Source organism: Gadus chalcogrammus, chromosome 19 (assembly GCF_026213295.1).
Source record: "Gadus chalcogrammus isolate NIFS_2021 chromosome 19, NIFS_Gcha_1.0, whole genome shotgun sequence".
NCBI classification, from domain to species: Eukaryota; Metazoa; Chordata; class Actinopteri; order Gadiformes; family Gadidae; genus Gadus; species Gadus chalcogrammus.
In genome coordinates, this window is record NC_079430.1 from 6,917,491 (window position 1) to 6,930,496 (window position 13,006).

A 13,006-nucleotide genomic window follows, 5' to 3' on the forward strand; every position below is an offset into this window, starting at 1 on the left:
CTCGTAACCTGACGTGGTAGCTGAGGTCCCCGTTATCTCAGCCACCAGAGCAGACGCAGTAACACCAAGTGATACTGAGGGAGTCATAAAGGTGCTTGTAAAGCATGTTTACAAGGTGTTCTTATCGACCTCGAGGCGTCTTAATCCCAACCCTGCATGATGTCTTCAATCACCGGCGACTGGTAGTATTCAGGGCTGCAGAGTGAAGCTTATAAAAATGATGATTGCACATGGGTGTGGAAAGTATGGATGCATTTGAATGTTCAAAATAAGGCTGCCAAACTTCAGCCTGTAGATCGCATAATGCCGTGCAGATATTGGCGGCTTCTCTTTCTATCTGTCAACAGCACACATCATATCCTATGACATCACTCTGAGTAAGATAGACGGAGGCAGACCTGCGCTGAATCGTGAGAGTCACGTATTCCAGTACTGACTTCAGAGTTGGAGAATCAGGGGGGATAAGGAAAAAAGAACTGGATGGAGAACCAGAGCATTACTGAGCAACGGTGATGATATGAAGATGAGTGTTGGAAGAACATGACCAATCAAAGCTGCTCATTAGATGCAAAAACGACTGAAGAATAGAGGTACACATCGGGGCCAACTTCAATCAGTTCTGTTGGAAACCTCATATTTGTAAACCATAGGTTTAAATCAAAGGCTCCTTTACAGATGCTGTATTGGGGTTATCTGAGTTATATTAAAGAATGCTTTATAGCATAACATTTGGATACAATACATTTTGGAATACAAATGCTTAAATTTGATTTTCCCATCACAGGATAAACTAAAATATACATTAGCTAAACTATTCCTGCATTAGGTAATCAAAGGCTGAAGAACGATTCAGCGACCGATAAACAAGTCATAATACTATACAATACCACTAAGTTAAAAGATGTTGGCAAGGACAGTCTCCTCTCAAAGCCCTCTTTCTCTATCGCCCTTCAATGAGTGAGCGCTTGTCGACTGTGCAGAAAACCCCTGTGGTTGCTGGAAGCAGCCACTAGAGCAGCTTCTAGGTGAAGACATATCTGGAAAACGGGTTGCATTGGAGAGGCACCTTGCTGTGTGTGCGTTAGTTTACAATGTTATGTTATGCTGGTTTACAATACCTTCCTGGCCTGCATCCAGGGGCTTATTAAATGGGTTTGTCCCTGGTTGCCAAGTTCATGAGGATTCCCGTAAAGATGATTGATAGAAAACCACACAGAATACCTATGAGTGAACATGTGTTGAACTAAGTAAAAGTAAAGGCATACTTGAAACAATACATTTTTGTCTGCTGAATGTCAACACAACTCTTCCCTTAACTTAACCGTTCCTTGTATATCATGGCCTGTACCAAGTCTAACTTCAGCAAAACAGAGTTTCCATTTTACCTAATACCTATTCTTAACCATGGAGGGTCGTGTACCTAACCCAAACCACCTGGAACCTTGAGGGGTTAGGGTTAGCCATGAGATCTAAACCACATAAGCACTTTATCTCCCTCTCTCTCTGTCTGCCCTCCTCCTTTTTTTTTCTTTCAACCCCTATCGTCCCCATCCCTCGCCTACTCCCTCCAGATATGTCTCGCTATCCTTCTCTCCCTAGCTCCCTTTCTTCCTTCCATTCCCTCTTATCCCCATCTTTCTACTCATATCCCCCTCCTTCCTCCTCATCCCTCTCCCTCTCTACCTCCCTGCCTCTCGTTTTCACATGCACACTCTCTCCATCCCTCTCTCCCTCTCCATCTCCATCTCCCCACCCCGGTCCTCTCACTCTGCCCCTTCCACCCCTTCTCCCCCTCTCCCCCCCAGGGAGGCCCCCACACAGTGGAGTTTGACTCCCTACTTGGGGAGCCATTTGAGGAGCCGTTGGATGGGAGCAGGCCAGCAGACCGATTTGCGACAAGCAGCTCTGACTGCTGGGCCAAGATTTAACGGTCCTATGTCTGTTGTACTTCTGGGCCAAACATCAAGAACAAGAACAAAAACAAGAACACGTATGGTCGGTTGTTCATAACGGCAGACATAAGTCATAGTACATGTTACAGGGGAGACGAGGGAGCACAAAAACTATTTTTATTTGCATTCATGTCAAGCCCTCCGGGGTTTGTTGGAGAGCCTGGCTTTAGGTTGTCAAAACAAAGGTACTTCCACCGTTACGGCTGAGCTAACCATTAAGACAAAGATCTGCATCTATACTTTAAATGATGACGTTTACGGGCAGGGCCAATCAATTTCAATAGGGCCTTTCAAATGCAGGTTTCTTCTCTGTGTTTGTGACATGTTGACAAATTAAGGACTCGTAGAAAAGGCTGGAAACAAAGAAAAGTGTTTTCAGTACAAGTGCCATTATTTTATATTTAGGATTATCCAGTTGGTGGGGGAAATGGGAGAATCTGGACCATTTAATTGACTTGCGCTGGACTTGATTGTTCCAAGAGTCACATTAGGGGAACTACATGGCTGTATATTCCCCCAAAAATGTATTTGTATTAACATAATATGAGCATTTGCAACGTTCATTCAGAGTCTGCAAATAATTATTATAATTATTGCAGAGAAAGGTGAATATTTGTGAATTAGACAATGAATATCCTGTCTAGACAAATAAAATAGATGCAAAAAGAACGACGGAAAATCAATCAGCCTCGGTTAGCATAAATGTTTAACCCTTTACAAAGAAGGACTAGAGAATAAATGCAGAAAAACTACTAAACTATTGCTGCAGCTGCGCTGCATGTCACACTGGGAGCCTGACTATAAGCGACCATGACTGGCATGTTATGGACTAGCTGGACAGCCAGCAGCAGCTCTGTTTATTTTCCCATCAGACGCACAGTGATGATGTCAAGAAGGGTTCAGTGAGAAGCCACTTGGTCAATGAAACCGTTTGTGTGTGCGTGCGTTTATGTGTATGTTTATGTGTATGTGTGTGTGTGTGTGTCTGTGTCTGCCCATTAACAAAGGATTTTAAGTTTGTGTATACAGAGTAGAATAATATATTAACAGGTAACTGTCCATCATTAGTCCAGATTGTTTGGCATGTATGCAGGATGTTAGTTTCTGAAGAAACATGTGATTGTTCCAAGAGTCACATTAGGGGAACTGTATTAGGGTGTGTTATGCATGCATTTGAGTGCATTTGTGTGAGAGCAGGCATGCATGTGTGTGTACTTCCCCCGGTCGATGAAACAACATTGCATCACCTGCTCTGTATTTGGTGGAACAGGCATGCCGTTGTGCTGACACATGTCCCAGCTGCAGCCGCAGGGACCCCCAGATCCACTGCATGCAGCGCCTTAAATGATCCACAACAACACTGGCAGGGCTTTTAATGACTCCCACGGGCTAAACGGCCTGCCAAATTAATGAACACTCTGTTATTAGACACCGCTCCGAGAGCCAGCCTTGGTTAAGACTGGAGCCCCCCTGGTGTTGAGGCCGGGGGGGCGTCTATGTTGGGCACCTGGGTGACCAGAGATCGTTTTAGCAGCACATAAAGCACCAATGCCATTCATTGCTGTTCAGTCGTTGAGCTGACGCTTGTCTTTGAAGGAACTTGGTGATGGAATTCATACGTGATATCATTAAGAAGGCGTTGCTGGGGGGGTTCTTGATCCGGGAAGGATACCCACAGGTAGACTGCGTGGACTTTGGGGTTTGAACCCAGAACCTTTTCCCTGGGACGTCAAACACCCAAACCACTACCCTATCCTGCTCTGAGATAGACAATAAGAGAACAGTTGAGTCAGAAATAACACACGAAAATAAAACAATAAATGATAACAGAACGGTTGAGAAGAGAATAATAGATGATCAAAGAAAACAAACCAAACAACAGAAAAGAACCAAGGACACAATATGCAAACAGTTTTAAAACAATTCATAACAGATGCCAAGTTAGGTCAAGAAGGAGAATGAAAGATGCTTCATTAGATGCTAGGTGTTACACCTGACATACTCCAAACCACGTTAAAGTTTCCTTCAATGACATGGACCACATCGGTTGCTTATTCATTGTTGGCCTCATCCACAAAGACTTGTGTACCATTTAACCTGAACAGACAGACACAGACACAGGTAAAAAGCCTGTAATAAATGGTGTCTAATATCTATGTCATCGACTCTATCAAAGTGGAACTCAAAACACACCGGCAGCGACTTTTACAAGACCAAGAACCGCATCGTCTAACCATCGGCTCCTCGTGACTCACGGCTCCTCGGCCCCGTTCGAAGGTCTGGGTTTTTCACTGGTGTACAACAAATTGAACCAAGACGCCAAAGGAGAGAGCGTGGATGTTAAGATGGAGATACCCTGTAGCTGTAGGGGCTTGGGTCCCTCGTGTTCTCCTTTAACTCATGCCATGTGAAGGCCTCTCACCCCCCTCACTATCAAAGCCAGCTATCTGCCATCTGGATCCAGTTGGGTTGTTAAGGAGCTTATAAACCAGGAAGGGGTTCTGGTCGCGGTCCAACATGTGGTTTAGTACCCGCTGTTCTCTCCCTCTGCCTGGCTTTGTTCAGACAGACAGCCAATCCTCTCCGGACTTCAGAACCAGACTGAGGAGCTGTGTGTGTGTGTGTGTGTGTGTGTGTGTGTGTGTGTGTGTGTGTGTGTGTGTGTGTGTGTGTGTGTGTGTGTGTGTGTGTGTGTGTGTGTGTCTGTACTGAGAATAGTACTTGAAAATACAACTGTGTGTGTGTACGTGTGCATGTGCGTGCGTGTGTTCGTGTGTGTGTCTGTGGGTCTTTTTCTGCGTGTGTGTTTTTATGTGTGACTGTCTGTACTGAGAATAGTACTCGAAAATACAACTGTGCGTGTGTGTGTGTGTGTGTGTGTGTGTGTGTGTGTGTGTGTGTGTGTGTGTGTGTGTGTGTGTGAGTAAGTGTGCATGTGCATGTGTATGTGTGTGCAGTTGTGTGTGGGTTTTTGTCTGCGTGTGTGTTTTCATGTGTGACTGTCTGTACTGAGAATAGTACTTGAAAATACAACTGTGTGTGTGCGTGTGTGTGTGTACGTGTGTGTGTGCGTGTGTGTGTACGTGTGCATGTGCGTGTGTGTGTGTGTGCGTGTGTAGGTGTGTGTGTCTGTGGGTCTTTGTCTGCACACTGAGAATAGTACTTGAAAACAGCTATGTATGGGTGGGTATGTGTGTTTGTGTGTGTACACACACCGTGTTTATGCACAGCTTGCAGATGTAGAGTCTCTCAAACTTGGATCTCTAACAGGCTCCAGACAGAGGCTGTGATCCTCACCAACACGGATCAAGTTTCATCGAACACAGAAGAATGTTATTGATCTGCCAGCATGGCGATGATGACTTCATGAGCTCATATGGCGTCATCGCTCCAGCACCAGTGTCCTCAGGACATCTTGTGTGCTGATCTAGATAACGGATGGGATGTTGGCTGATAGATGTGAGAGAAGGAAGGCTTCATGGATGCAAAAGTTTTATTGCACTAAACACAACTGTTGTAATTGGAAGAAGATCTTGGGCGGCAGTCGAATAGTCAATGGAATTTCATCCTTTTGTCCTTTCCTAACCTTGTTTCCTTGACCTTGATGAAAACATCATCAGGTCAAGGAATAATGTGAAGGAGAATTCATAAGGACTTAGGAAAAGAGCGCACTTCCTCTAGGCTACGTCATTAAAAACTGTGAAACTAGAACGAATCGAAGATGGACTACTACTAAAAGCACATATTAGATACTTTTCCCCGTGCTTTTACCAGTTTTTTTAATGGAGGCTTTATAAATGTGAATAATCCCATGAAAATACCACTTCCTAACCGATGATGGAATTTGATAAGGAAATGTAATAAAGGCTCAACGTCCCAAAAGTCACATGGATAATGTTTGCTCACGCTCACACTCCTGTCCACTCATATTTGTGGGAATAGATCACAATAAGAATGATTGTATGAAAATAGTTGTCAGTCATGTTTATCGTTTGTTTCAGTGAATGGCCTAATGAAGCGTTGTTTTAAATGTTCCTGCTGCAAGGTATTGTGGGACGACATTATCTCCTTTCCTTTCGTCAAGGATGGTCCAGTGTACCCTATGCTGAAGGAGATAGGAAAGGAATCACTTTGGATCCTTTCCTTTACATTTAGAATTTTCGAAAAGCTCTTATCATAGCTGCTACTAAAAAAACTCTGGATGATTTCCCTTTAACCTTTCCTTTACATTTAGAATTTTCGAAAAGCTCTTATCATAGCTGCTACTAAAAAAACTCTGGATGATTTCCCTTTAACCTTTCCTTTACATTTAGAATTTTCGAAAAGCTCTTATCATAGCTGCTACTAAAAAAACTCTGGATGATTTCACTCAGTTAGGAACCTTCCCTAGCAAAATAGACTATTTCAACGTAATAGTCCAATTAGCATTTACTTGTAACAATATGCTTGCATATACTTAAAAAAATCCATCTTTCAAGTACATTATTTCAATATGAAACCTAAGCCAATGCTATTGGCCAGAGGTCTCCCAGACTCCTGATGACAACGCTGTTATTTAAACCCTAACCACTGTATACCACTGTTGGTGCCAAAACGCATTAAACCGTATCACCAGCATATCTGTTACCCGTGTTACTTCATATCATTTAAATAAATGCACTGAAAAGCTTACAAAGCCTGATTATATGACTGCAGCATTACATAACCTGCCTGTTCCAGGAGAAACTGACATTGTGTTTAAAGAAGGCTTCCATGCGTTGGCGCATGCCTTCGACTCCAGGACTTTAAAAAACATACAGTGAAAACATTCAACCCAAGAACATGGGGCTGGGTTCACTCTCCACAGCCCGGGCTCTGGCTGTCCCTTCCAACAGCCCTAATCCAAGAGGGGAGTCCCCCTCTCCCCAGACCCTAAGCTGTCCCCTATGGAGCTGCGAGGTACAGAGCCACGTTGCCTTGATGATAAGGAGGAGGATCGGGACAATAAGCCCCTTGTTATGCGGATGGAATTCAGACAAGACACGCGCTGGCGACCGGCCAACGGCTCCTACACCCACAGGACAACATGGATTTAGAGGTGTTAAACACCAGACACACTGACAGCTGTAGCTGTGGTACTATCAACACTCATGATGAAGGCTACAGAGGCCTGAGCTCTGGCCAGGGAGTTTATGTGAACTAGAATGATGGACGTTGTCTGATTGTCTTGTATAACATCGGAGCGTTCCACTGCCAACTGAATCTAAAGCAAGCCGGGAACCATGTGTGTCTTTCCATGCATGTTCCTTTTAACACGTGTCGTATACTAAATCAGTATGTTACGCTGTCGTTGTGCTGTTGTGTTGTAGAATGGCCTCTGGCCCTGTTCCTGCATTGTATATAATACACTGCACCCCGGCCAAGGCTTAGCTGAAGACCAATAAACACAATCAAATGTTCTGGATCCAATGCAAGATGCGAGTATTAGTTTAATTCCACATGCAGGGCGGGTCTGTCGATAGCCAACACTGTGTGACATGTCAGCAAAAGATCTTTCCACATCATTTGCAAATCTCCAGCCAAATATTACGTGAATCGGAAAATTGTTAATATGAGCTTGGGATACATTTCTATACTTGGATGGTGGTGTGTCCCACGCTCTCCAATATAAAATGAATATACGGATTATCTGAATCAATTAACCCAACTGCCTTTAATTAAGTCTCTATGTCCAGAAGTTCTGCTAAATTTCGAAGCTGTATTCCAAACATGGAGCAATACATCCGCAGAAAGCTGATAACCCTGGGATGGGATGGGAATCCGATACAGAAATAGAAACCCCCCAATACATGACAAATGCATTTTTTTTCCCATGAGGATAAGAATGAAAGCTATCCATAACAATGGACCAGACATGTATGTAGGCTATATAGCATTCCAATAACATAATGTCCTAAAGTTGACTTTAGTTTCTAATAGCATGTATGTCCGTCTGGTCTCATTCTTTCCCAATCATTAATTTTATGTGATGATGTTACCTTATTAAAAATCACTTGAATTACGATATTTTGGATTTGGGTATGAAATACAACTCTCAGGTGCGAGCGCTTAGAGGTGTCTACATACGATGGGCGAATAAAGTTGTGAAGACACTTCAATCACCAGCACACTTTCTTAATACGAAAAACGTCCAAGGATAATTAGCTTCTCCTCGCATGGTCACGTGGGCTAATCAATAGACCGCTCACCGCTGTGATGAAAAGGCTCCGCGCGACAAGTCACACGACAGGCCACCGACTGTTTATGACACGATAAGCTAGAGTACAGACATATGAGGCTTTACTTAAACATATGCGACAGTAATAGCTGTATATGCACCATAGGGGTCAATACTGACGTGTTTGAATATGAGTAATAGTCCACCTTACCTGAAGGCGCCCCGCCGGAGCCAGACTCCCCCGCGAAGTCTTCAGTGGATTCGCTCATCCGCAGGAACCACAGCAGACACACCGTCCACTGGACTGCCCAGCCCAGCATATTAGCTGGAGCGGTGAAATGGGCTTAAATAGTAGCCTCGACGTTATAAGTAGGATTTCAGCCTCGATTAATGCAGGTAATATTGAGGAAAACAGGATTTTCTGTTTTTTTTAACTGTTATCCACTTCAGACAGCCGTTAACATCCGACGCATGTTTTATGTTAACATTCGACGCATCTTTCAATTTGTCAATAAGAAATTATGTTTTGAAACTGAAGCCAAATTCATTATATTACTGAAATACACCTGTCGGTTGTCCTCTATTTGTTCGTTGTAGTGAGATAAAACAGGCCTAACTCTCTGTCCTCTTGCTCTCCATCCTTCCTTCTACGACGCAACAGGTACCTCAGCCAACGGCATCTGCTGCACGAGAGCGCAGCGATGCGCGCCAAATGTGTGGCGCAAACAAAGCCCCGCCCACTTGTGTGCTGAAAACCAATCGGATCCATTCGTATCCATACACCTATAAAGAACTCACCAAGACGTTTAGATTGACCTTGAAAAAAGTAACGCAACCTAGATTTTTTTGATTTTTCATAATCATGTCTCTTTATTCAAGAACCTATATTCATACAAAATCGAATGGTACAGTAGAAATGGCTGTCGTATGGACAGCCAAGTGTAACAGACCAGGCAGCAAACCGAGTCACCCTCTCCACAACCTCTTTTTAAGAGAGAACCCTAAAATCATCTTCACTCAAATATGGAAATCAAATCGTTATTCAAGCTTTTCTCTATTTTCCTGAACCAGAAAAACAACCAGGAAACAGAACATACATCTCATGGACTGTGAAGTCAAACAATGTCTCTTTTTTCAACATGCACATACATATTTTTTTCAGAACATGCAAAAAACATGACATGTCTGGCAGGGGATAGCCACAACTAAACAAACCAGTAAAACCAGTGCATCTCACAATGTGTTGCACCTTGTTGTTCCAGTATAGGACTTGAAGGGGCGGATTGTTTTAATTAATAATGGGCTCGGGTTGTGTCTATAACCTAGGAATGTACACAGGTCATCCCCCCTCAGCTACACCAACAAACGGGGACATTTAGACTAGTAGACAGGTAGAACACAATATGAATGTCATCCATTTCACCAATAATGCCACTTCACTTCCATTCCACGGTTGCCATACCATATTGAGTCAAAATAAAACATGTAATTCACTTGGTGGAGATGGCACAATGCACAAGACCAAAAAAAAATTAATGTGATATTTGATTAGGTACACCGTGAAAGAACAAGATTTCATGTTAAGGTATACCGTATACTGGTAAATAATTTGTTGTTTATACATGTCTGGTTGGCCGATAATATTCTGTAGACGATCAATTGGACAGATAATTTTTTGGTCTTTGAATTTGCTTCAATGGTACTATAAAAACTGCAGTATAGTAGGCTATATCTGGTACTCAAAACATGTGGAGACAAACACTGGTAGCTATTTCTAAAATAGTTTTAAACAAGATCTGATTCAACAAAACACAAAATCTTCATAATTTGGGTAGTTTCTTTCACTCGTGCATTTAGCTCATCAATCTAAAACAATTGTCTTTCAAATATGCCGTTTTTAAATACAATTTGTGCCTCAGTGTGTATTTGATCCAACCACAGAACAATGTAACACTGCTTCCATTTGCATCTCTTCTTCACTCACACAAACAAAACACATTTCCCAGTAAAAGTTTGGTCACATTCGGGTAAAGCTTGAATACTGGATTCCCGACAGGGGTAAAGCTACAGGGTTATATGTTGTGTTGTTGCATAGCCCTCCTCTGAATCAACAGTAAGCAACGACAACTCTATTTGTTTCTTCCCTCTTCTCATGTGAACATGGCCCAGATTCAAAACCTTAACGCAATAAATGAACTCTTGAAATAATACTCTCGGGAAATGAAAACGTGCACAGGAAGAACAGAACTCGTTACAATTATGGCAAACAAAAAAAATCCAGAATGTGTTTTCATATACTGTGCATAAAGTGACATAGATGAGATTCTGGATTTAATAATCAAGGGTATGCGATTGAACTGGAGCCATTTTCATGTAGGGAGGCTCGCTTGGGTAAACATCCCATAAATCAAATGGCATACCATAATACTCTGTTTACTCTAATACCCCCCTCCCCTTCTGTAATCACAACCCATAGCATGGTCTGAAATAGAAAGGCTTAGCGTACACCCTGGAGCAAAATCCAACCTATCTTTTGCAAAGTTCATAACCCTGGCATGCAGTTCAAAGTTCAGTATGCACCTGTAGTCTGGCTTTACCTACTACTCAGAAGAACGTCATCTAATGTTTCTGCACCTCATTTTAGGGTCGAACTATTTGAGCGGCTGTTAAGACGAATAAAACATTTAACTTCAATAAACATTTGACCTTGAATTGTATTTACAACTATATTTTATGTCTTTCGCTCTCTCTATATCTATATATATCTATATATATATAATGTCTTTATATGCATAACCATTTAATCAGTGATTTTATTTTCTCAATTACCCCATACCTTCACGAGACTCGGGCTGTAATTGAATTAAATATATTAATAAATATATCTGAAAAGCAAGGCACTTGGTACTCAGCCACATAACTCCAGGAAAAGGTCCATTTAATCCATGAATGCATTCAGAAAATGTACATCATACATTACAATTTACAACAAAAAAAAGCATGTGAACATAAAAGGTACTCAAGCTGTTTTGTCCCGTTCAAAGTAAACTAGAATCTTTAGTTGGCGTTTTTCTGACGTTGTTCTTCGTTCATGGAAATGGTTGAGAGTTCGGCAGTTTCGCTAGCTACACTTATCCAGACTTTCTTTCTAGGAACTGCTTAATACTGGCAACAACACACAGTAGCTATGTTAGATCAAACCTACGTCCACTTGAGAAACCTCAGACGATGTCCTGCAGGCAGGCTTTGGTGAAGGTGTGTTCTCCATCAGATGGGACCCTGGCCTGAGCACATTGTTTATGTTGAGTCGAACGCCGTCAAACTGAGATTTACAACCGCTCACTTTACACCAGGAGGAAGCAGGCTGTGAGCTAGAGGCCTTCGAACGGGTTCTGTGTTTGTCAACGTTTCCTGTCGTTCACAGTCATGTATGTTACCCTGGCTTCACGTGTTAGGGTTCATATTTTGGCTTTTGTCGCGGGGTAAAATAAGGATTCCACTGGCCAAGGCAGAAGAGTTATTCACCTGTAATGATACATTTTTTGCAAAACAAAAACGTGCATTCCAGTGCATGAGAAGGGGTAGAAAAAATGTAAAATCTTCAGTTGTTCTTTCATTTTTGTATAAAAAGAAACGTGTAACACTACAAAAGTGGAATGGTATTTCTGATCCCTTTAGAGTTAATCATCAGAGCGTACAGTGGTCCACTCCGTTGCCTCCTCCTCCTGCCTCCCCATCGGTCAGAGAGGAGAACCTGACTCTAATGTTACACCACCTTTAACCAGCGGGTCTTCAGGCACAGGGCTGGACCCAGGAACACCTGCTCACGGTGTGTGCAGACGACACGCTAGCACCAGTCCTCCTCCGTGGTGTCTCTGAGACCCCCTCTGGGACCAGAGCCCGTCGCCGCGTTGACCCCCAGGGTGAAGTGGAAGCCGTTCGGGACCCCCGTCCCTGAATGCGAGGCGGTGGTGGAAGAGGTGGTGTTGGTCCTGGCGGGTCGTCCCTCTCCGCCCCCTCCTCGTCCTCCGTGGTTGCTGACAGCGTCCTGGTAGTCCTCTGGGTCCTCCACGAGGCCGCGCTGGGCCGGGGAGTCCCAGGAGGGCGCCGGCAGCGGGTGGCTGCAGTGGGGGTCCGACCCCATGCTGGTCACCGGCAGCCGGGGAGCGTCGTCCTGGCCCCCGGCCCAGGACTGGTGGTGCTGGTGGCCTCCGGTGGTGGTGGTGGTGGTGGTGGTGGAGGTGAAGGTGGAAACGGAGGTGGAGGTGGGGGTGGTGGTCTTGTAGGAGACCCCAGGGCGTGGGGTGAGGGGGGTCTGCGGCAGCTGTCGCCGCCCACGGGCGGCGGTCAGCGTTGTCACAACGACGGGACCGCCTTTGTTTATGCTGGCGCCCTGTCGGGAAGAAGAACATGTGTATTACAGCCATAAAACAGATATTAGCTATATAAAAACAGATATTAGCTTAGAAACACAAATATTAGTAATATAAAAACATACATATGCATCACTTGGATCAAATAAGACACTTATTTGCTCCAAGATACAAAGTAGATAAATTAGTCCTTAAATCAATTTCCTTAATAATTCACAATCATGAAGAGAAAACAATCTTTTGGGTTAGTATTCGTTGACGGAGGCAGTTGAAGGTCATGTATTTAAAGTGCATTGTCAATTACAGTAATTTGACTGTATAAGAGTGAGACCTGCTACTGTATATGAGTGAGACCTTCTACTGTAGTAGAGTGACCTGCCCCTTTACAAGAGTAACCTGCTACTGTATAAGAGTGACCAGCTACTGTATAAGAGTGAGATCTGCTCCGGTATAAGAGTGACCGGCTACTGTGAGTGAGACCGGCT

At 43.5% G+C, this 13,006-nt stretch overlaps 2 protein-coding genes across 2 annotated transcripts in view; both read right to left on the minus strand.

Moving 5' to 3' along the window:
* LOC130372807 (collagen alpha-3(V) chain-like) overlaps nt 1-8,919 on the minus strand; it is a 45,180-nt gene extending 36,261 nt beyond the window's left edge. Inside the window, exon 1 of the mRNA XM_056578967.1 lies at nt 8,360-8,919. Coding sequence (XP_056434942.1) covers nt 8,360-8,468 — 109 coding nt within the window. The 5' untranslated portion in view covers nt 8,469-8,919. The remainder of the gene's footprint in view (nt 1-8,359) is intronic.
* A 99-nt stretch (nt 8,920-9,018) lies between these two features.
* Nucleotides 9,019-13,006, minus strand: part of cacna1bb (calcium channel, voltage-dependent, N type, alpha 1B subunit, b) — a 123,283-nt gene continuing 119,295 nt past the window's right edge. The window contains exon 51 of the mRNA XM_056578968.1: nt 9,019-12,541. Within this exon, the coding sequence (XP_056434943.1) occupies nt 11,996-12,541 (546 nt within the window). The 3' untranslated portion in view covers nt 9,019-11,995. The remainder of the gene's footprint in view (nt 12,542-13,006) is intronic.